At 54.6% G+C, this 21427-nt stretch overlaps 1 protein-coding gene across 2 annotated transcripts; it reads left to right on the top strand.

Annotated features, from left to right (window-relative positions):
* The first annotated feature begins 404 nt into the window (after nt 1-404).
* On the top strand, nt 405-19999 carry TMEM9 (transmembrane protein 9). 2 transcript variants are annotated; one of them, XM_042925802.1, is made up of 6 exons: nt 405-441; nt 939-1040; nt 2136-2227; nt 7698-7806; nt 10124-10255; nt 18958-19999. In XM_042925802.1, exons 2-6 carry the CDS (start codon nt 975-977, stop codon nt 19108-19110), a joined length of 552 nt encoding a protein of 183 aa, XP_042781736.1. In that variant the 5' UTR covers nt 405-441; nt 939-974; the 3' UTR covers nt 19111-19999. The 2 variants fall into 2 exon arrangements, with proteins under 2 accessions (XP_042781736.1, XP_042781735.1); XM_042925801.1 differs by lacking the exon at nt 405-441 and adding an exon at nt 452-525.
* The last annotated feature ends 1428 nt before the right edge of the window (nt 20000-21427 follow it).

The raw sequence follows: 21427 nt of genomic DNA, 5'->3' as shown, positions 1-21427 counted from the left end.
CCTAAATAACATTTCCAGATTGTGAGCGAGGACAAAGCCCTTTATTGGATTTTTAAGGTTATTGTTGTTACTAGCTTATTGTGTATAAAGTGCTTTCTCTTCAAAACAACAAGGTGAAACAAGCTTAGTCCCTCTCCGATCCTCCGCCTTTTATAATACAAGGAGGGGCCAAGCACTACAATGGTAGTTTTACAGGCCCCACAAAGGCAAGACCCTTCCACGTTTTGGCCTGGAAGACTGACTGACGCTCCCTTTTCTTGTTTGGTCGGGTTTGAGAAATGCCTTCCTCTCCCTTGCGCCGGAGCCTCTAAGCCCAGGCGAAGGTGGGTCTTGTTACCTTGGCGATAGCGAGGTTGGGCTGAGAGACTGCTCCGGCAGCCAATAGCGGCCGGGAGGGGGCGGGACCGGCCGGGTCTTCTGCAGCAGCGGCGGGGCTCGCAGGTTAGCGGACGGCGCGTTGGGGGAGGGGACAGGGGTCGTGGGGGCACCTGGGGATTCGGGGACGGCCCAAGACCCCTAGATTAGGTGGGCACTGGCCTTGGAGGTCGGATCAGGTCTTCCAGCCTCTGCACCCAAAGTTTTCGTCGGGCCTTGAGCGGGGAGGAGCTGCCGGGCGGGCGGAGGCAGAGATGGCGGAGGGCGGTGGAACGGAATGCGAGGGTCAGAGCACGGAGCGTGGCCTGCTCCTCGGGACTCGAGGCCCCCTGCGGCCGTGTCCCCGAGAGGCCTCTATTCTGGGCGCTCCGGGTGGGCAGTCGAGAGCCGGAGACTTGGGGGAGAGGGAAGGCAGCATTTAGCTACAGCGTTTTAGGAGGCCCTGGAATGCTGAGCCCAGCCCCCAACCCCATTCCCACGTCCCGGCTAGACGGACAAGGGGCCGAGAGTGCCGACAGTGGTGTGGTCACCTTTCCTTGCCCGACTTCATATCTCTTATGCAGGTGTCCGGTCTGGTTGGCACCCCCAGCCTGCCAAGCATGAAGCTCCTATGTTTGGTGGCCGTGGTCGGGTGCTTGCTGGTGCCCCCAGCTCAAGCCAACAAGGTGAGGGAGGTGAGACAGCAGCACCTCTTGCACGACCACCCTCCCTGCGGACAGGGCTTCCCCAGGGGTAGCTGCTGTTCCGCCCTGCCCCTCTCACTCATTTATGGGCCATACTTTTGGGACTTGCAGGCGCAGAACTGCAGGCGTCGGGAAGGGTGGAGTGAGAGGAGTGGGGTGGTGCACAGAACATAGGTTCTGGACCAGATGGAAACCGAGGTAGGATTCCAGCAAGGGAGTTTGTGTTTGAAGGAATTATCTAAGTTCCCCATACCTTCCTTTGCTCCTGGGTTAAAATAACTATGGTTATAATATCCACTACTCTGCTGAAGGAGAATCAAGTAATACAGTGAGTAGAAATGCTCTTTAAGTGTGAAGTCCTACACAGTTGGAAGTTTCTGTTGCCAAGGGTGACCAGCCTAACCCACCCTAAGCACTGGGACTCTGGAGAAATTGCCATTTTTTTTCAGGGGCATATTGCCCGGAGCTGGGCAGCTCTGTGGTATTTGAAAATTTGAAGATCCCCAAGGCTTTAAGTAAGGTGGAGTCAGAGGGTTTGCTTGCAGTCTCCCTGGGGAATTCCTGATTGGAATGAAAATATTTGTGGTGTTGTTTCTTACCCATTTCAGAGAGGAAGAACTTTCTAAGGGGTTGCTTGGGTATTCCCACAGAAATGACCCTCTTTCTCTTGTTTACTTCTGCCCTCATCCTAACCTGGGAAGTTGGAGATGGGACGATGGAGGGGTGGGGAGAAAGGGTCTCACCATCAAGATTGCTGGACAGAGGTGCACACAGCAGATGTGGGGCCCAGAGTAGAGGACTGTCACTTTGCTTGCCACACACATCCCTACTCCAAAGCACCCTACTAGGGAATGACAGCCCTCGGCAGCTCTCTGGGGGTCTCGTTTGCCACCTGGACGGTTTACGTCTTGAGGATCCTGTGATATTAGCATCCTTCCTGCAGAAGCCATTCCTTGCTGAACTTGGGGATGGGAAAGGTCAGAGCATTCATATATAGAACAGGGAAATGAAAGTTGAAAGTCTTTGCTAGAACCTGAACCCATGGGCCCTGTCTACCCGATATGCTTTTTCTTCCAGAGCTCTGAAGATATCCGTTGCAAATGCATCTGTCCACCATATAGAAACATCAGTGGGCACATTTACAACCAGAATGTGTCACAGAAGGACTGGTAAGGCACTGTACAGGCTGGCTCATGGCTGCTTCAACCAGTTGAAGTTACAAGTGTTTCCTGGGATTCTTGGACCCCTGGAGGATAAGCTTGCTCTCTCATTCCTATGGACAGTGTACAAAGCACTGTTTTGTCCATGGTCACACAGCCAATTGGGAACAGGGCCTAGGTGCCTTGAATTCTAGCTGAGGGGTTCCTGGTCAGAGAAGTGGATGTTGTTATTTTGCTTTGGTTTGGGTGTTTATTCATATATGCAAAATGGTGGCAGAGAAATTGGGAGAGGTTGTTAGTATGCCCGCATACTGTGGGATCTTTTGTGTACTTTCGCAAAGCTCTGTGTTATTCTGTACCAGTGTCATTAACACCTTGTGAGGTAGGCGAGATAGGTAGCGTTCCCTTTTTATAACTGCAGAGTCTAAAATCCAAAGGGGAATTTTAAATTATACTCCTGGAGTCCTGAATTCATTTCTAGATGCTTCACGTTAAAAAAGAAATGAAGAAGCACAAATTCAGAGAAAGGAGACCAGCTTGATTAAAGGAAGTTTCAACACATTGTCCTAGAAGGAGTGATTTAAGGGAGGCTCAACGAGGGGAGGGTTTGGGGACATCTGGTGACTGACAAAGACCAGGAGCAGGGCTGGCATGCTATGGGAGGTGGGGCACATGGGAATGGGAATCGGTTATGTTCCATGTGGTTTTTGGTGTAGAATTGGAGCCAGTAGAAACAACTTTAAGGAAAGCTTCAGGGAAACAGATTTAAGTGTGAGCTGAGGAAACATTTCTAATCCAGACTGTTTTAGGAGCTGGGAAGCCCCATCCTTGGAGGGATCTGAGCACAGATGGGGTGATTCTTTGCTAAGGGCGCTGTTAGAAGGGATTCACATCATGGGGAGGGGATGTCCAGGTCAGTGCGCCTGCTTGGTTGTACGGCAATATCATCAGGTGGGCTTTGAGAAAATACAGATTGCCAGCACCTTCTGCCCCCCAAGATTTTGGATTTTGTTGTTTTTTTTCTCCCCAGCTTTATTGAGATACGTTAGACGTAGAACTTTGTGTAAGTTTAAGGTGTATAGCCTGGTGGTTTGATATACATACTATGAAATGATTGCCACAGTAAGGTAAATTAACACCTCCGTCTCCTCACATAATTACCTTTTGTGTCTGTGGTCAGGACATTTAAGATCTACTCTCTCCACAGTTTTCAAGTGTATAATACAGTATCGTTAACGATAGTCACCATGCCCTACATTAGATCTCCTCCCCCCTAAGATTTCGATTCCGTAAGTATTAGGAGCAGGAAGGCAGGGGTAACATTTTCTTAAAGTTCCGTAGGTGATCGTGAGGCAGTTTGTTCGGAGAAGCATTTGGGAATTTTGAATTTACCCAGTTCTGAGATAGTCTGAGTGATTTTCCGAGAGGCTGTCTAGTTAGATGCACAGGCTGGGGATCTGGCTTGCCTTGCCCTCACTCTGGGTCTGCCATTTGCTCATTCTGTGACAAGTTACTTCCTCTCCAATGTACTTCAGTTTCCTCATCTGTAAGATGGGCGGCAGTATTTTGAGTATTAAATGTGTGTGTGTGTGTGTGTGTGTGTGTGTGTGTGTGTGTGTGGTATATGTGCTTGTACTTACCTGTGTAAGTAAAGCACTTAGATAATGCCTGGCACATAGTAAGTGCTGTATAAATGTTAGCTAATATTAATATATATTGTCATGCGTTATTAGAGGCCACATAGATAATCGTCAGACTTACACCAAGCCCCAGAAAACTTGAGCTCCTCCCACAACATAGGTAGACTGTTTCCCTCTGGTTTTGCCTGTCCTGATGGAGTGACAAAGCCCTGAGACATGAAGTCCTGGGAGGAGCCCCTGTGACCTCCTTGTATGTTGGGGTTATAGCTCAAATAACATCAGGAAATGATCTGATAGACTGTCAGAGCCCCACAGCAGGTAATAAGACTACATCCCACAGGCAACAGCAGATTTTATTAGCAATGTCTCCGCCCTGGGGTTATACTATGGTCTGAAAGCCCAAGTGTGGATGCCCACAGAGAAACGAGTCTTGTCTGGACCTCTCAGGCTGTAGTTTATCTTCTCCTTAGAAATCAGAATTAAGGGACTGCCTAATGAACAATCTTAATGGAGAACTTCGAGACAGTTCCATTAGGGTGGTAGGTGGAAACCGAGGCTGGACAGATTCTAGGACCCAGCGACACTGGTGACACTCCCTTAGTAATGGGATGGGGCTTGACATGTGGTCTTAGGGTCTCCGTGCTAGGACCAGAGGAGTCCAGTTGTGTCTTCAAGTCTCTGCCACCTTGTCACTGTGCTGTCACGGGGCAATACTTGCACCCTCCTTTGTGGTGCAGAGTGAAGCCAGAACTGCCTGAGCCGCAGTCCTCACATTTAATGGCATTTATGTTCCTGCGGTGCTGGTATCCTGCCATCTAGTGCTGGTAGTTCATAACCACATGCCTGTAGAAGGGCAGAAACCCTAACAATGTTGCTGTGTTGGTGGGCCTGCCGAGGAGATAATGTATTAGAGGCCATCCCAGAGTAGGAAGGAACCAAACAGGTTGGCTAGTTCACTGTCTTTCAGACTTATACAAACTGAACCTTTCTATCGACAGAATCTGTTTTGGAAACACAACGTACAAAACAAAATCAGAACCGGTGCTGAGAGGGACCCGTCCCTCAGCCCCTCCCTCAGCCCACCTCCTTGCACAGTGGTTCTTGCATGGTTCTAAGAGAGCACAGCTTGAAAGACACCGATGGAGTTCAGCCTCCACTTATAAATGAGGAAACCGAGACCCAGAAAGGGTAAATAAATTACCTGCCATCACAGAATGCAGAGAAGAGCAGAGAATTAAACCCAGCTTATCTTTGTAGACCTCTCCCCTTAATGTCCTCTGGCCAGTCCTTGGAGTCATTTGATAGCACTGATCCCCAAAAAGGTAAAGGAAAGCCTTAGAGAGCAGGATCATGTTTAGGGTTTCACTGACTCTCAGGAGGGCCAGAGCCAGCAGAAAGATTACAGCTTTTCGTTTACTGTTGCCCTAACCCTTCTAGAAACAGCCTGTTCCTGTAATAGCATTCCAATTTGAAGAACCTGGGTTGGCCCCTCCCAGCTCCCCCTGACACTCCACCTTGGCCTTGGGGGTAGTCCACATATCCTCCTGCAACACTGGCGTGACCTTCTAAACCACGACCCCGTGTGGCTCGGAAAGGAGGCATCTGGTCCTCAGGAGGCTTGCAGGGACTTCCTGGAAAAGAGAAGGTCCCAGCAGTGATGACCAAGTGTTGTGCGTGAACCTGGCCTTGCCCATCAGCCCCCAGAACTGGCAGTGTGCGGGGTCTGGAAATGATGCATTTAGTTACGGTAGAAGAGGACCCCTTCGTGCAGCTAGGAGTGATGTGGTGAAGTTGCTACCCAGTGGTGAAACTGGAATCGTCGGAGGTTTAGATGAAATCACATATGCTGCGGGCCAGATTTTTAAGGGGATCAGAGGATTTTAGAGGACATCTCATTTTTATGTCAACACTTGATCTTCACGTCACACGTCTTTGATGCCTCTGCCAAAAACCCAGCCTGAGTCTAAAAGGACCCTGGATAGCTCAGCACAGGCCTGGTTGTTTTCAGAGAGCTATGCGTGACTCTTGCAGGCTTCCTGTTAGACCAGGAAGGGCCTTAAAGGTCATCTGGTACAACCCCTGCATCTCAGAGAGGAGAAAATAGGCCCAGGGCCCCAGACACTCAGCGGCACAGCCAGGACAGCTCAGACCTGGCGATCCATGGCAGTGTGATGCCTGGTTCGCCTCCGTGAACCTCTGAGGGTGTGTTTGACCTTTCCTGGTGGTAGTGATAAAGGCGCATCCTCTAGGTCATTGGCTTACTGTGGTCTGTGAACCATACTTGTTGAAAACCTGCCGATCTGAAGGGCTGGGGCTGATCGAGAGACCCAGATAAAGAGCTGAGCACAGGCCCCACTGAAGCTGAGGGTCAGATGTAAAGATGAGCCAAGGATCAGGGTTTGGGTCCTGACCTCATCGTGGTGGAGATGCCACTTTGCCTTCCTGAACCCGCCACCTTTTCAAATGGGCCTGTGATCTTTGGCTCACCTTCTGCGAGAGCCCTGTTAGGGAAAGGTGGGCTAAGTGGGCATACTGTTAGAACATGGGATTCATTTGGCAGTCACTTGTTCACTGAGCGCAGCTCTGCCAAGGTGCTGGGGATGGCCTCTGTCCTCAAGGAACTCAACATCTCCTGGGGGCGACTGTACAAATAAAGGTGAGATCACAGTACAGTGTGGTCAGTGCTGTGATAGAGATGAGCAGAGGGAGAGGTCAGGTCTTTGAGCTGGATCTTCAAGAATGTGTAGGATTCAGAGCATGGAAAGGGAAGGTGGCAAAGCCATGTATTCCTGGCAGAGGGCGGGAGATGTATCAAGGAAGGGAGCATGGCTCATTCAGAGAAGAGTCCAGAAGATCAGCATAGCTGGAGGAGGATGGGGAGCAGGTTGAGGGGAGGCAGGGGATGGAACTGGACAGGTAGGCAGCCCTGGAATCAGGTGGATCAGTAGGAAGCCGAGGGGCAACAGCTCAGTTCGTCCTCACCCTAGAGGCTGGGTGGAGACATTGAACCAGCTTTAGGCTTTAAGCTGGGGGTGACATGACCAGAGTTTCATTTTGGTAACACCACTCGGCTGCCAGGTGCAGGTAGTATTGGCACAGGGCCAACAAGAACAGGAGAGCAGTGGGGAGGCTGGGTCATTTGCCCGAAGCAAGAATGATGAGAACTTCATCTGAGACACAGCAGTGGGAGACAATAGAGAAGGTGGGTCTTAGAAATGTCTAAGGGGATAAAATCACTGGCTTTTGGTGGATTCATAGGTGAGAGGAAAAGGCAGTGTCAAGGTGATTGCCAGGTTTTGACTTGGTCAGTGGAGTGGACAGTAGGGGTGCTTTCTGCCGTTTGGAACACAGACCCCGGGACTGGGGGGTTGGGGCAGAGGGGCGGAGGGGTGGACGTAGAGTTTGCGGACCCTGTGGGGTGCTCCTATGGTGAATCCAGTGGGCAGCTGGACGTAGGAGGGCCCCGGGGCGGTCCTGACTAAGAGATTCTAGTCTAAGATACCAGTCTAGGCCTCACCAGCTCGGAGTTGAAAATCTTTGGAATGGATAAGCCCCAGCAGGGGAACCATAGCAGGAGACACGAGGGCAGCTAAGGGTAGAAGTTTGGGGAACGTTAGCGTTTTTTGTGCCAGCCCTGTAGGCACTTTGGAGAGCTGGTTCGGATGGCCAGTGGCCAGGTGCTGTGAGGCTCTGAGTTGGGGAAGGGGGCTGGCGCCAGCCTGACCCTTTATAAACTCCATACTCCCTGGGAACACCCTCACCTTTGCCCAGCCCCTCCCCTCCCAGGCTGCCCGCTTCCTGTGGCCCTGCTCCCACCGCCCTGTCTGTCTCCGTTGCAGCAACTGCCTGCACGTGGTGGAGCCCATGCCGGTGCCCGGCCATGACGTGGAGGCCTACTGTCTGCTGTGCGAGTGCAAGTATGAGGAACGCAGCACCACCACCATCAAGGTAGCCCGGCTCTCGGGCCCCCCCACCCCAATCCCCGGCTGCCCGGCACTCACTATCTCTGGCTGTATTCTGAGCATCCCAAGTGACTGTGGGACCGGCTTCTGGGTTGGCCTGGTCACAGATGCAGGGGCCCGCTCCCCACACCTTCTTGGAGCCAGCTTTTTCCTCTGACCTCTGTCCAGTGGCTCCCATTACACGGGGGCGCTGGGAACCTGGGAGAGGTGTTCAGTGTCACTCTTTTCTTTCCAGTCTTTCCCTTCCTCTCTCCCATTCCTTCAGGGAGCCTCCTTCAGGTGCCTTTTATGTTCTGGGCACCGCGTAGGATGCTGCTAATAGAGCAGTAAGCCCGCCCTCCTGGAACATCCAGTCTACCGAACTCCTCAGAGTCCTGAAAAGCTCCCAAGAGCTGTGGACAAGGGTGAGGTGTCTGTGTGGGGCAGCTGGGCAGGAGGGGCTTCAGCCCTGACCCTCGTTCTCCTAGGCTGTTGGTTGAATTCAGGAGAGAAGTGGTAGACACGACCACTCCCGTAGCGAGTGAGGACGGGGGCCTTGTTCTTTCCTCTGCCTGAGGCGGACGCAACAGGACCACGGCTCACGCTAGCAAGGTCTCGTCCACCCACAGCCCCCCCGGGACTCCTAGTCTGTGTTCCAACACCTGAGCCAGACCCTGTCTACCGATTTCTAACTTAAGCCCTTCCTGGCCAGGTTCTGTGGAGAACCTGGTTCTGTGGAGAGTCTAGAAATAGCCTCGAGAAAGGAATTTGGGAATTTAACGACACTGCCTCGTCCAGGTTTCTCCTTTTGAGGCTCAGGAGGGGAGGCGATGCTCACTGCTGTCCTCCCAGACCAGGGAGCTGGCAGCACCTTCCCTGCCCTGCAGTCCTCTGTGTTCTCGCCTTTCTCATGGAAAGCAGCTGCCTATCCCCTATGTCTGTCACTCCTTTTATCCTCCGCCTGACCCAGCCACTCCTGGAGCATCTTTCTCCTGCTCTGAACGTGCTCTGGGGCCCCACCCTCTGGGGACCAGGTGGCTGAGACTGAATTCTGACCCAAGTGTCCCCTGTCCCTGTTTGGCAGAAAGGGACTTCCCGATATGGGGACCTCATCAGACACACTTCCTAATCCCTCAAATTTCCCTCCAGTCCTCCTCCCAAGGAGCCTCCCCCTCCCCCCAGCTTTAGCCTATTAGAGACTCAGTCTCCACTCCCCTTCCCCTTCCTGGGGTACAGGCAAGAGGTCTGATCATTTGCCCTGTTTAAAGAGGCATGAACGCTGATGCCCCAGTCAGGGAGGAAGTTGGTCCAGTTGAACTTGACCTTTGAGCTGAGCTTTGACTTGAAAGTCCCAAGGTTTCTTTCTTCCTTTTATCCCTCCTCGCAGTCCATTTAGGGTCAAGGCTGGGTTCAGAGGCCAGTGATGGCCAGGCATTGTGGAAGTAGGAAAGCATTTGAGACAATCAGTAAATCTGAGTTCAAGTTACATCTCTCCCACTTGCTAGCCTTGGCACCTAGGCTGAGCGGTTTAGCCTCACGGTTCTCAGGTGATGGCAGCCGCCCAGGGGGCATTTGGACACAAGCAAAGGTGCTTCTGTAGTCCCAGTAACTGAGGTGTATTAGTAATGCCATTACAGGGACTGAAGCTGCTAAGTGTCTTGGAGAATCCTGTCTTAAATGCCCAGAGTATCACACTGGAAACCTTGAATTGGCCTCACTGAATCTATCTTCTGTAAAACAGAAATTACAGAAATTACTCCCGGGGTGACCGCCGGGAGGGGGAGACGTAGCCTCCAGCCTCCAGCCTCCAGTGCACACCTTGCCGGTCTGTCCCCCTCCACCTGTTGGCGTGCCCTCTCAGGACCGCAGCTTCGCACCTGTCCATCCCGTTGGCGGGGGGAGTGAGCCCTCGTGCCCAGGTGCTCGGCCTCTGCCTTCAGGCCTCTTCACCAGCCGGTTCTTCCTTGCTCTTAGTGTCCGATTGCTTTCCACCCTTTCTTAGAGATATCCCGGTAGCCCTGTTTCCCCGATCCCCACCCCTGGGAGCATCTTGGGGTGTCAGAATCCAGATGTCTTCCTTCATTATCTGTTGTTTTTATGTCCGCCATTCTTGGGGGGTCCCCTCAGTTTTAGGGCAGAGCTGGTACACATGTGGAATAGGGCACATTCCCTTCCCTCTTGCCCTCCAAGCCCCCAGTGTCCTCGCCCTTCCCCAGTGTGGAAGTTGAGGCAGCTGCGCCATCAAATATGCACAGCACGGGAATGGACACGATTTGCCCTCCTGGCCCAGGATGCTCACAGGACAAGCTGGCTCTTTCCCTCAGGTTACCATTGTCATCTACCTGTCAGTGGTGGGGGCCCTCTTGCTCTACATGGCCTTCCTGATGCTGGTGGATCCTCTCATTCGAAAGCCGGATGCATACACCGAACAGCTGCACAATGAGGAGGAGAACGAGGTAACCGGGGTTCTGGGCGCCAGGGCCCTGCCAGTACCTCTGCCCACACGTGGGGTCCTGGGCCCCCGGCATGCGAGTCCCCGGGGCAGAACCAGAATAGCATTACAGAGGCCTCGTTGAGGATCCGTGTCCCCCACCCCCCATACTCCAGTTCGCTCTTGTGTTCAGTGTCCCACACGTCGCCCTGACTCTAGAGTTTTCCTCGGCAGGGGACTGCCCTTTGCACTTCCAGATGAAGCGCGAGGTGGCCCTACACTTCTCCCGATGTCTGGCATCAGGCAGCCTCAGGGCATCGGCGGGGGGAGCCGTATGTTCCTGGTACCCTGCCTTTCTAGGCCGAGGGGGAGTGGGCCAGCCAGGGCCGGTCACACGTGAACACAACACGTGACACCGGTTGCTCAGACCCTGGTGTCAAGCTTTGGCAGACTTGGAGGTGGCAGGTTTGTCCTTTAGTCATTCTGTAGTCCTCTGCGGAGCACCTGCTCGATGCAAAACACAACCTGGGCGCCTCGAGAGGAAAGTAGGATTTTGAGAGCCAGTGAGGAGTAAAGTAGGTAGCGGTGCTGAGGTGGGAAATCACTGTGTGTGCTTGAGGAATTTGGAGCGTTCCGAGGGTAAGGTAGGCAGGAGGAATAGTGGCAAATAGAGCTGGCCAGTAGGTTTAGGCCAGGTTATTGTTGGCCTCAAATATCAGGCTCAGGAGTTTCAACGTCATTAGATAAAGGAGATGGGGGACCACTGGCACCAGGCAGCCTGCAGACCCCTCAGGTCAGGCCCGGCATGGCCAGCAGCCACTCTTGCCCTCCTGTATCTGTCCCCATGCTGAGGGGTTAGGGGCGCCCTGCAGAGGAAGCCCTGTGCGGGGCAGAGGACGGCTGCAGGAAAAAAAAAAAAGTGAGAAGTGGTGCGTGTGTAGCCGGGCCTGGGCAGGGGTGTGATGAGCCAGCACGCCGCCCGAGGGAGGCTCCTCGCCCCGCGCGCCCAGAGCTCCCCCTCTATGGGATCATACAGCCACCACGACAGCCTCAGAGCAGTGGCATCCGAAGGCAGGGCAGGTCTCACTGCCACTCTCTACCCTGAGGGACGCGCTCTGAGAAGTTGTGGAAGCACAGACCGGTCCGTTAGCTCTGTACTTGGTGGCTCCGGCTGCTGGGAGATACTGTTTATCCCCAGAGTGAGGGAAGGAGTGAGTGAACCAGCGCAGGCACAAAGGGGCTTCTAGGGGCGAAGTATCTCAGCCATGTCCTGGGAGGGTAAGTTGAAGCAACCGGGAGATGTTTAGCTTAAAAAAAAACCAAACAAGCCAGACTCAAGGAGATACGTGACAGCGGCCTTCGGATAGCACGTCTTCAGAAGAGGGCTTTGCTTCGCCCAGGTAAAGCCAGGGGTACGCGGACCCACAGTTGGGAGTCACGAGAGGGAGATTTCATGAGATCTAAGAAGGAATCTTCTTGCAGATGACACCGCTGATAACGTGTCGGGTGGGCTCCCTCGTAAGCGAGTGCGTTTGGAGTCACGAGAAATCACCAGGCATCGGCTAACTGCCACCAGGCAGTCAGAATTTAGAACATTTCAGGCACTGGATCGGAGGTGGGCAGGGGCGGGTCCCCCACCAAGAGGGTCCAGGGCTCAGACCTCAGTGTGCAGCCATTGTGGGTCTGAGCCAGCACGAGCAGGAAGACGAGGCCAGGAAAGGAGGGAGGCCTGGCCATCCCATGGGCCCTGTTGCTTCTCTTGGGTGTGTGCCTGGACCATCCCCAGTGTGCCCCCAGCCTCCTGCCGACATGCGTTTGGCCAAAGGGGGAACAGAGAGGCTGAGCCTCGCCCCTCGGAGCTGGGGCCTGGGAGCTGGTGGCACTGGCGGCTGGGTGGTCTGTGTTCAAGAGGAAACCTTGTGTGCCTACCCGGTTATTAATGTGCAGTAATAGCAGCTCTGATGGGGAGGAGCGTTGCTAATAAACACTCGGCGATTAGGGGTAATGTGGTAATTGCAGTCCTGGCTGGGGGAGTAATTGAGAGATGCAGCCCCGTGATTACCCAGTCCGCACCGCGATTTCTCTGGAATGTGTGGCTCTCGGGCATGGCCTTGTTGTGTCTCCTGCCATCCTGGATGTGGTGCCAGAGGGGAGGGCAGCCTGCCATCCCTGGGTCTGGGCGCAGGCCCCTCTCCCCCAGGAGACCTGGGACGCTCCCCACTTGGAGTCTTAAGTCACAGCTGCCTCTGTTTGTATGAGGGGGCTGTAGGGAGAGTGGAGGGGTTAGATTTGGTCATCCAGTTCCTGAGAGCAGATCCTGAATCCACTGGAGCAGATCCTGAATCCAAGGGAAGACGTCCCCTGGGTGCAGATTTTGGCTGAGTAGGAAGGAGGATTGGCCTACGAGGGGGTGCTGTCCAGCCATGTATCGTGGGTGCCTGCAAGGGCAGTGGGGTGCCTTAGGCAGCCCTCAAGCGGAAGCCGGCGAGCCCAGACTCCACACCGTGGAGGGGATTTCTGCCTTGGTAGAGAGAGGTGGGATGACACCCTCACCTCCTACCCCAAGGTTCTAGAAGGTAATAAAAGGTGTTCAGTCTCTGATACCGTGACCCAGCCAGCTCTGCACAGATGTGGAGGGTGGGGCAGGGTGCAGCTCCTGGGTTACCCGGAGGGTGGTTAAAGGAACACCTTTAGGCAGCCGTGAGTGGGGTCTGTCCCCCCGTTGTAGCACTCTTAGCATGGATTGTCCCCTAGTCCCAGTACTCGGCCTGGCTCCCCATCCCCTCACCTTGTGATTCTGTATGGTGTCCCCAACTTAGGTGTTCCTAGGTCATCCCTCCTGGGGGTTCAGCAGCACCATTTTTCTCCCATGGACATGGCCGTCTCTTCTTTCCTCTGGACTCAAGAATCCTGCAGGTGGCGCTGTGTAGATTTGTAGACATCATGTCTGCCCTCAGGGGTTTATGTCCCAAGACCCAGCCCCAACCAAAGGAATGAGCAGGGACCATGAAGGCAGTTGGTGAGACCAGGTTTTAGGAGATGGGCAGTCAGAAAGCTGGGTGCTCTGGGAAGCCCTTTATTAGACTGGGGGCTGGGCACTTACCCTTTTTTTCCTGTTAGTCTGGGAAGGAAGGCTTCCTGGCGGGGGACTCTTCAGAGCCAGCTCAGAGGATGGATGGGACACTGATAGCTCAGCTGCTGTAGGGACACTGGGGTCAGTAGTGCCCAAAGGTTTCATCTCTCCAGAGACCCAGTGCCCCTAGTCTCGGTGTTGAGGGATACTGTGCTGACCCACCTCTCTCAGTGCACTTGGGGAAAGGGGGGTGGGGTGGGCTTGGGGGCAAGGAGAGCAGGCCCCAAGGCCACCTGGCTGAGCAGCAGCAGAGCCAGGGCTGAGGCTGTGTGTCTCTGGGTTCATTGATGGTCTGGAGAATGTTTCCCTTAAGGAAGCGAGAAGGACGGGGTCTCCCCCGGGGTAAAGGATTTAGCTTTCACCCTGTAAGGAAGAAAGTTGGAATAGGACCTCTCAGTTCTTTGAAAGTTCTCCTGGGCCCGTACAACTCAGTGACCTTGAGGAGGAAACTGTCCAGGCTCTGGTGCCCCCACCCCACCTCCCACCTTGAGTCTGGGACCCAGTCAGAGATGGGTCTAGGAATTGGATCGCTTCCCAGGTTTGGGGGCCCTTGTCCCCATTCCCCCAACTCCTGTGGCCAGGAGCTCTCCTGCCCTGGGGCGAGAGGTCTGGAAGGGGAAGGGAAGCCTCCCCCACAGCCACAGCCCCAGCGCCTGAGGAGGGAGATGAAAGCCTGGCGTGTTCCCTTTGAAAGTGCTGGCAGGCCTCGGTGGGCCCTGATTGCTTAGCGCTGCCTCCCCTGGGATTCCGGCAGCATTAGGCTTAATCCCCAGGCTCAGACACCCTTTGAAAGGAGGAAGCAAGCATGTTTGCTGGGACAGAAACAGCAAACAGAGCTGTTTTAGATGTACAGGTTTGGCCCTCTTTGAAGAGAGAAATAAGGGTTTCCATGAGGCTCTGGGTGTCTCTGCTTCTTGCAGCATGGGCCCCTGAGCTCTGCGGGGTCCTCAGAGATCTCACCCCACTGGGGCTGGGTGCAGCTCCAGGCCCCCCGTATGAGAGGGGTGTGTGGGGAAGCAAAGAATGGTGGTGACGACGAGGGCAGCAGCTGGGGGCACGAAGGAACCGGGGTGGCGAGAAGGCTCAGGGCCACTGGGATGGCCTCCCTCTCTGTCCACGGATAGGCGGGCCGCATGTGTGCTCAGGGCTCTCCCTCCAGGGAAGCTGACAGACTTGGAGATACACGCTGACGGGGACAGTCCTCCCACCTCCTCTGGGGATAGACAGAAAAGTATGTGATTCTAGAGCATCTGTTAGAGGACTCCCAGCACTGTCGTTGGGAGCAGGGCTTTGGAGCCACAGCTCGGGGTTGGAGTCGGACTCTGCCACTTAGTAGCCACGACACCGGAACTCTTAGTGTGGTTTTCTCAGTCTGGATTGGGTGCGATGTAATCAGGATCATGTGTGTTCCAGTTTGACAAATGTTTGTGCATCCTTAAGAATGAGGGGCCGCTGCCTGGACTGGTGTGGACGCAGGGCTGGGGGACGCAGGGGAGGTGAGGCCGGGAGTGTGCGCCTCAGCCAGCTCGGGGGCCTTGAATGCCGTGCCCACGAGTGTTTCATCTGTGAGGAGCCGAGTCAGCAGGCAGGGTTTTTGGGTGGGGGAATGGCATCATGCCATGTCCTAGGAAGGTGACTGGGAGCATGTGGGAGTCAGGGAGAGCTTTGCAGCAGAGAAGCAGTGGGATTAGGTGACAGCAGGAAGGATTTGGGCTAAACTGGGAAAACGGAGGGAGGCTGTGTGGTCACTTTTCTGAAGGGCTTTGCGCCAGGGCCATTCTTAGCTGTGTGACTGGGTAAGTGACAAGAGTGCCGGTCCTGCCCCCACTCCCAGGGCTGGGGACAAGGGTGGAGGGGCCGCAGCTCCAGGTGGGGGTTCTTTTTTCTTCCATCTTCTTGTCATCAGAGAGGCTTCAGCCCAGCCCAGTGTTGACTCAGAACCAGTGCTCCTGTGTGGGCTGGAGGGGCTTCATCTAGGCCACTTTGATGGTGGTTGTCAGCTCTGGCCTGTGTGCACCAGTATCTGGGGCCTGCCAGGCCTGGATGGGAGGGTGGCTTGAAGTGCCTGATTCTGGGTGCCTTTACAGGTGCTTTGTTCTTCCTCCAATGTAGTGGAAAGATAGTAGCTTGCTTCTTTGGGTTTCCACATTGGCTCCCTCTTAGGAGAAACCAGCCAAAGAAGGACCCAGCAGAGTGCTGGGATAAGAGAATCGCAGACATGGTTCAAACCCCAACTCAGCCACCAAAATGGCTGTGTGACCTTGGGTAGCAAAATGATTCATCTCCCATAGCCTCAGTTTCCTCATCTGCAGATGGGAGTGATGTTTCCCATGTGCCAGTCTTGTAAGCCTGGGGAGAATCCACGTAAAGTACTTAGCAGAACACACGGCACTTAGTGATGCTTGTCATCGTCGTGCTAGTCTGGTCCCACCGGGCATCTCCTGGTGTCCTATCAGTATCCGGTGCCTTCCTCCTCTCCTAGCTGCCCTCTGGCCTCCCTTAGTTCCCGGATACTCAGCCCCAGAGGAAAGGAGCTAGATCGGAGGAAAGGGGCTAGAAATGGTGCTGTTCTCCTCCTCCAGCTGCCATTCTGCCTGCAGAACGGGCAAGGGTAAGGCCCCGCTCTGGGCCGTCTCTAGAACAGATGTGGAGTCTTTAATACCTTTTAATCAGACTATTAGCAATGGAAACACGGAGGCTCTCAGCAGCAGCTTTCCCCCACTTAGGAGCTGTTTGTTAAGACTTTACATGAAGGGAAAACAAATGATACTGTGGTAATGCGGTGAATTTCAGCATGTTCCCTTAATGCTCTGCTCTTGGCTTCCTCTGGCTTCCTCTCCTCAAGACGTCCTCCCGAGATGCAGAGCAGTCGAGGAGAAGCAGGGCTGGAGCTGCCCCATCCCTCCAAGCCTGCCTGGGTATCCCAGCCCACACCTTGGAGCTCGCGCCTGGGCACTCCTTGTGGGACCCAGAAGGGACATGATTAGAGGTGGGGGCCTGAGGGGGGGAGGGGAGAGAAGCCCTTGCGGCCCCTGAAGCCAGAACAGCCAGGCCCTGGTGGGCCAACAGCTTCCTCAGTGGGGCTTCAGTGCCCACGTCACCTACAGTGCCACACGGAGCCCTGTCCTTGGCCCCCCGTAGCCCTCAGCTGGCACAGCTGAACGGGGAAGGAACAGCATTGAAAGGTGGTACAGGGCCATGGGGGTTTTTCAAAGGCAGCTCCCTCCGGCAGCAGGCTGCCGGCTTTCTCCTCCTCTCTCCCACCTAGTAGAGCTAGGGTCTGCCATGAATAATTGGAGCGTTTGCTATCTGCCAGGCGCTGCTAAAGGCCTTACTTTCTTTGCCTCATCAAGAAGCCGCTCTTGCAGTCCTCACCTTATGGATGGGAAAATGGGTTCAGAGAATGAGCTGACTGGCCCAGGGTCATATTCCGATAGGTGTCAGAGCCAAGACTCACAGCCAGGTTGGTTTGATTCCGGAGTATTCTTAACCGCTGAGCTGCGCAGTCCAGGAAGAAGGAAACTAAACATTTCCTGAGCTCCTACTCCGTGGCGGCCAGTACACTAAGAAGTCTGGACATACTGTTTTCCTTAACCTTGCCTTACCTGTCTCCTCATCCTAAACCGTGTTTTTCAAAGTATGGATCACAACTGTTAGGCCACGAAATCAACGTACTGAGTCATGACCCGCATCTTAAAAAATGAAACGGAGCAGAGCAGAGAGTATCCGAATGCCTCATACTAAGTGTCTTGTAAAACTTTTAAATGGAATTCCTGCTGACAGTACAGTCAGAAAAGTCTGAAAAGACTGGCTTCGTTAAATTGAAGCTTGGAGAGGTAGTCACTTGTCCAGGGGCACAGAGCTGCTAGGTGGCTGAGGCCACCCGTCTGTCCCAGCTCCCACTTGGAGGCCTGTGAGATGGGCCCTAGGGGTCTGAGGCGGGGAGAAGGTGGCCCCTCGGAGCCCCGGCCTAGAACCCAGGAGTCCTGACTCTAGGCTCAATGCGCCCCCCGCCTCATGCTGACAGCACCTGGGTCCTTGCTGTCACCGTGATCCTCAGCTAACCAGGCTGAGGAGGCCTTCCTCAGGGTTCTGGACTGGGGCTCCCAGAGGGCAGTGTTCCTCATGAGACAGTGAGAGCTCTGCGGCGATGGCGAATTACCTCCCAGCCTCACCCCTGGCCAGCCACCTCTCTGCAACTGCCAGCTCTCTGTGCCTCCCCTACCCTTGCCTAACCACCCCTCCCTTCTCCCCAGCCTGGCAGCTGTGAAGCGACAGAAGCCGTGCCAGCTCGGGGCATTAGAAGCAAAGTTGCATTTACTGGGCGGCTCTGGGCTTAGAGAGGTGTGCTAATCCCTTAAGAGATGTGTGGCAGCAGATGAGAGGCAGGGAGAGCGAGGGAGGAAATCCCCACAGGGGTGTGGGCCTGGCCCTCGGCTCTAATTCCCCCCAAAGATCAGGTTGGGGTCCTGCAGGAAATGCATGGGCTCCGGAGCTTCAGAGGCAGAGGTGGTAATTAGGGGAGCCACTGCCTTTGACAACAGAGCAGTTCCGAGAGCAGAGGGGAAGGGGATCAGTAGGGCACCCAGGGGAGCTGAGCCGTCCTGACCTGACCTGTCAAAGGGGAGTGGGCCAGAGCAGGCTCTGGAATGGGAGTGCTGGGGTCCGACTCCAAATCCCCATCCCTGCCGGACTCCCTGAGTGAGGGGCAACCCCTCTTTCCCAGGGGGAGTAAGCTGGGTGTCCGGCGCCTGGCAGAGCAGCTCCCGTGCAGATGCCTCGGTGGGCCCGTCCTCCCCACTGGAGCACACATGCTGCCATGTCAGGGCAGCGAGGCCCTAAGCCCTGGGCCTTCCCGCCGTCCCTGGGCCGTGGCTGGCAGGGCGGAGGAGTCCTGCAGCCTTGTACCCGCCGTGGGGCCCACCGATACGTATCCACAAACAGCAGACGGCATCAGGGCCTCTGCTGACCAAATGAGGTGAACAGTCCAGGAAGAAGTATTCCTCTTGAAGGTTAGAAATAGGCCAGTGTGGGGGCGCTTGGTGGCTCCGTTGGTTGAGCAGCCAACTCATGATTTCTGCTCAGGTCATGCTCCCAGGATTGTGGGATCGAGCCCCTCATCGGGCTCCACGCTACACAGGGAGCCTGCTTGAGATGCTGTCTCCCTCTGCCCCTCTCCCCGCCCTCTCTCTCTCTCTCTCTCTCTGAAAAATAAACAAGTAAATAAAATAAAGTAAAAGAAATAGGCCAGTGGGATGCAGCCGAGGACTCAAGCTATAGCTGTGTGGTGACCGGGGCCTCAGATCATTTTCCTCCCAGAGTGCCCCCTTTCCCAGGCCCTACCTTACACATTCTACAAACACCAAGCCTGCAGCTGGGCTGTGGTGCTGTGCTAGGCCCCATGGACCACCAGGCAAGGCCCTCAAGCCACCCCCAGCCATTGGGGAGGTCCAGCCTCCCGGTCTGCGGGGAGCTCAACCTTTGGGATTGCTCTAAGGGCATTTTTTTCTGTGTCAGGCTTTCGAAACCACCCCCACCCCCAACCCCTGCCACCAGCTCACAGTGCCAAATCTCTCCCTTTTCTTCCACTGCAGGATGCTCGCTCTGTGGCAGCCGCCACTGCCTCCCTTGGAGGCCCTCGAGCAAACACAGTCCTAGAGCGTGTGGAAGGCGCCCAGCAGCGGTGGAAGCTGCAGGTGCAGGAGCAGCGGAAGACCGTCTTCGATCGGCACAAGATGCTCAGCTAGATGGGCCGACGAGGTTGCGTCAAGGACCAGAGGCCACGGCCGCCAGCTTCTGGGGCTGGATGGAGCCAACTGCCCCCTCCCCCCACTCGGTGCCACCCTCCCCAGGTTTTCTCTTTAGAAGCCCGTGGCCATCTTCCCTCTCCTCTCTCTTTTTACGAAAGTCCTAGTCAGCTGATTGAATCTGGGAAGAGTGATGGGGTCCCTGATCTCTGGTTTGCCTGCTCATATCTTGGGCTTAAGGGGAGGGGGTGGTGGCCAGAGTAGAGCAGAGACACCTCAGGTGGCCTCAGGATTGGAACGGTCTGTACCTCCTTACTTCACCCTGGCCACCCTTCCAGCTCCAGATCTCGGAATGTTCTTACCCTTCGCAGGATGGAGCTGGGCCATCGAGGACTCAGTGTGTGGGAGGAAGGCAGTCAGCATGTTCTCCTTTCTGCTGTGGTTCTTATGGCCACCTTCCTCCCAGCTCCAATACCTCAGTCCTGCTCAGCTTGGTTCCAGCCCTCAGCATGGTTCTGATGGGGCAGCTGATGCCACTGAGCCGCACTGTGTCTTCAGGGCACACCCACCTGCTTGCCCCCACCCCCACTCTCCCGCACTCTTTCCCCAAGGCACGGTGGTGCTGATGCACCTTGCTCACTCTGCCACCTGGGCCCTCGCCCCCCACCTCAGGAGGCCGGGCTGTCCCCCCATCTCCCCATGTCTGCACTGAGCCAGTTGGTGGGACCACGTGACCATGGGCTGAGCAGCGGCTCTAAATGCTATAGCTCCTGTCCCTGGATTTCCACTCGTCTCTGAATTTCATTGTACCAGTGCATGGAGAGAAACGTTTGTCCTTCTGTTGTCTGTACCTCAAGGAAGCCATCATTAAATTGTCTTCTTTCTCTCACTTCCTGGATTTCAAGAGATCTAGAGAGCTAAGAGTGTTTCACAAGTGATGTGATAAATGCTGTGTCCCAGAGAAGGGACAGAGAACATTGTCCTTTAATAGGTCCAGGGAGAGAAGCAGAGCCTGGAAAGTCCTGGTCGGTGTGGCAGGGTACACGGGGTCCGGGCAGAGCCCCAGGGCTCTTGATGGATTGGAGACAGGCTCCTCACGAGCTCTATCCACTGGCCGTCGGGAATTACCTCGAAATTACGTGTTTCCTCTTTGGGGGAGATTCCCCCTTCAACTCTGAACAGTCCTGATGTCAGTCAGTATCTTACAGACCAGTAAAAAGTGCTCACTTCGAAACTCGTGTGTTTCCCCTAGTGAAAACCCACGGCTCTTCAGAGAGGTGTGGGGCAGCAAGGAAAGCAGAGCTGCCTGGGGGAAACAAATCTGAGCACCATCCAGGGGCCATCCCGCAGAGCCTGGCCCGGTGCCCTCCGTCCCATCCCAGAACATGCAGTGCGGGGTGTGTCCTAGACCCAGACAGAAACGGTGCACCTAGAGGGACCAGCTGGATCTGATTAAAGTTTCTGCCCTTGGGTTGGGCCAGCAAACTTGTATTGAGGAGCTTTGTGTGGAGCCCCCTGCTGGGTCCTTGGTGAAGTGCAAGCTAAGAGAACAATGTGAGGCGCGGATTTCAGTTTGCAAAGATTTGCCCAAGTTCAGAGTCCAATACTAGTATAAAGGGGATGGGGGGAGGGGAGCGGTGACACACCAATTGGGCTTCTAGGAAGAGCGGAGACTTTGGAGTTGGCTTTGAAGCAAGCAAGAGATGCAGCGGAGAAGGGGCTGGAGTGATTGCGGGATCCTGAGCAAATGTGCTCAGTCAGCATGAAAGTTTGTGATGGCGTTGACAGGAGACACGCATGCCACGGGGAGGAAGGAGCATGGGTCCCAGTTCTGCCCTCTTCCTTTTCCTGGCACATACTTGGCACCTGCTGGGGCCACCGCTACTTTGGAAGGCCGGGGGATGGGGGCATTGTAACTCTTCCACAATGAGGTTGCTCTTATTTCAAGAGGCAGGCAAAACTGGGTCTTTTCAAAGGTGGGCAGGTGCGTGTGTTAACTTATCTAGAATAACCAATCCAGAAATTGGTGTCTAACGCTGCTGGGTCCCCACCAAACCACACCACCTGGGAGAAACCTCGAGTACCATGTTTCTCGGAGTCTTGGTTAAATCCTACAGATGATCCAGCTAGTTGTTGGTAGTTTTAAGGATTTAAAATGAAGCAAGCCACTATCACTAACTATAAATAAGCCAAGTGTGTAAAAACAAATTAGTATAAAAAATTAGGATGACTGTTCACTTTACATAAGGATTCAGCCAGTAGCCAAACATCTAGATATGCTTCACCTTACACACACACAAAATTGATTCTTAGGCAA

The sequence above is a fragment of the Panthera leo genome, chromosome F3 (assembly GCF_018350215.1).
Source record: "Panthera leo isolate Ple1 chromosome F3, P.leo_Ple1_pat1.1, whole genome shotgun sequence".
NCBI lineage: Eukaryota > Metazoa > Chordata > Mammalia > Carnivora > Felidae > Panthera > Panthera leo.
The sequence above is the reverse complement of the archived record's forward strand: the minus strand, read 5'-3'. Positions and strand labels throughout refer to the sequence as shown.

Excerpts from the sequence above, each read along its gene's own strand:
- TMEM9 (XM_042925802.1), top strand. The coding sequence starts at position 975 with ATGAAGCTCCTATGTTTGGTGGCCGTGGTCGGGTGCTTGCTGGTGCCC. Across the intron at positions 2,228-7,697 it reads AATGTGTCACAGAAGGACTG|CAACTGCCTGCACGTGGTGG; the intron begins GTAAGGCACTGT and ends TCTCCGTTGCAG. Across the intron at positions 7,807-10,123 it reads GCAGCACCACCACCATCAAG|GTTACCATTGTCATCTACCT; the intron begins GTAGCCCGGCTC and ends TCTTTCCCTCAG.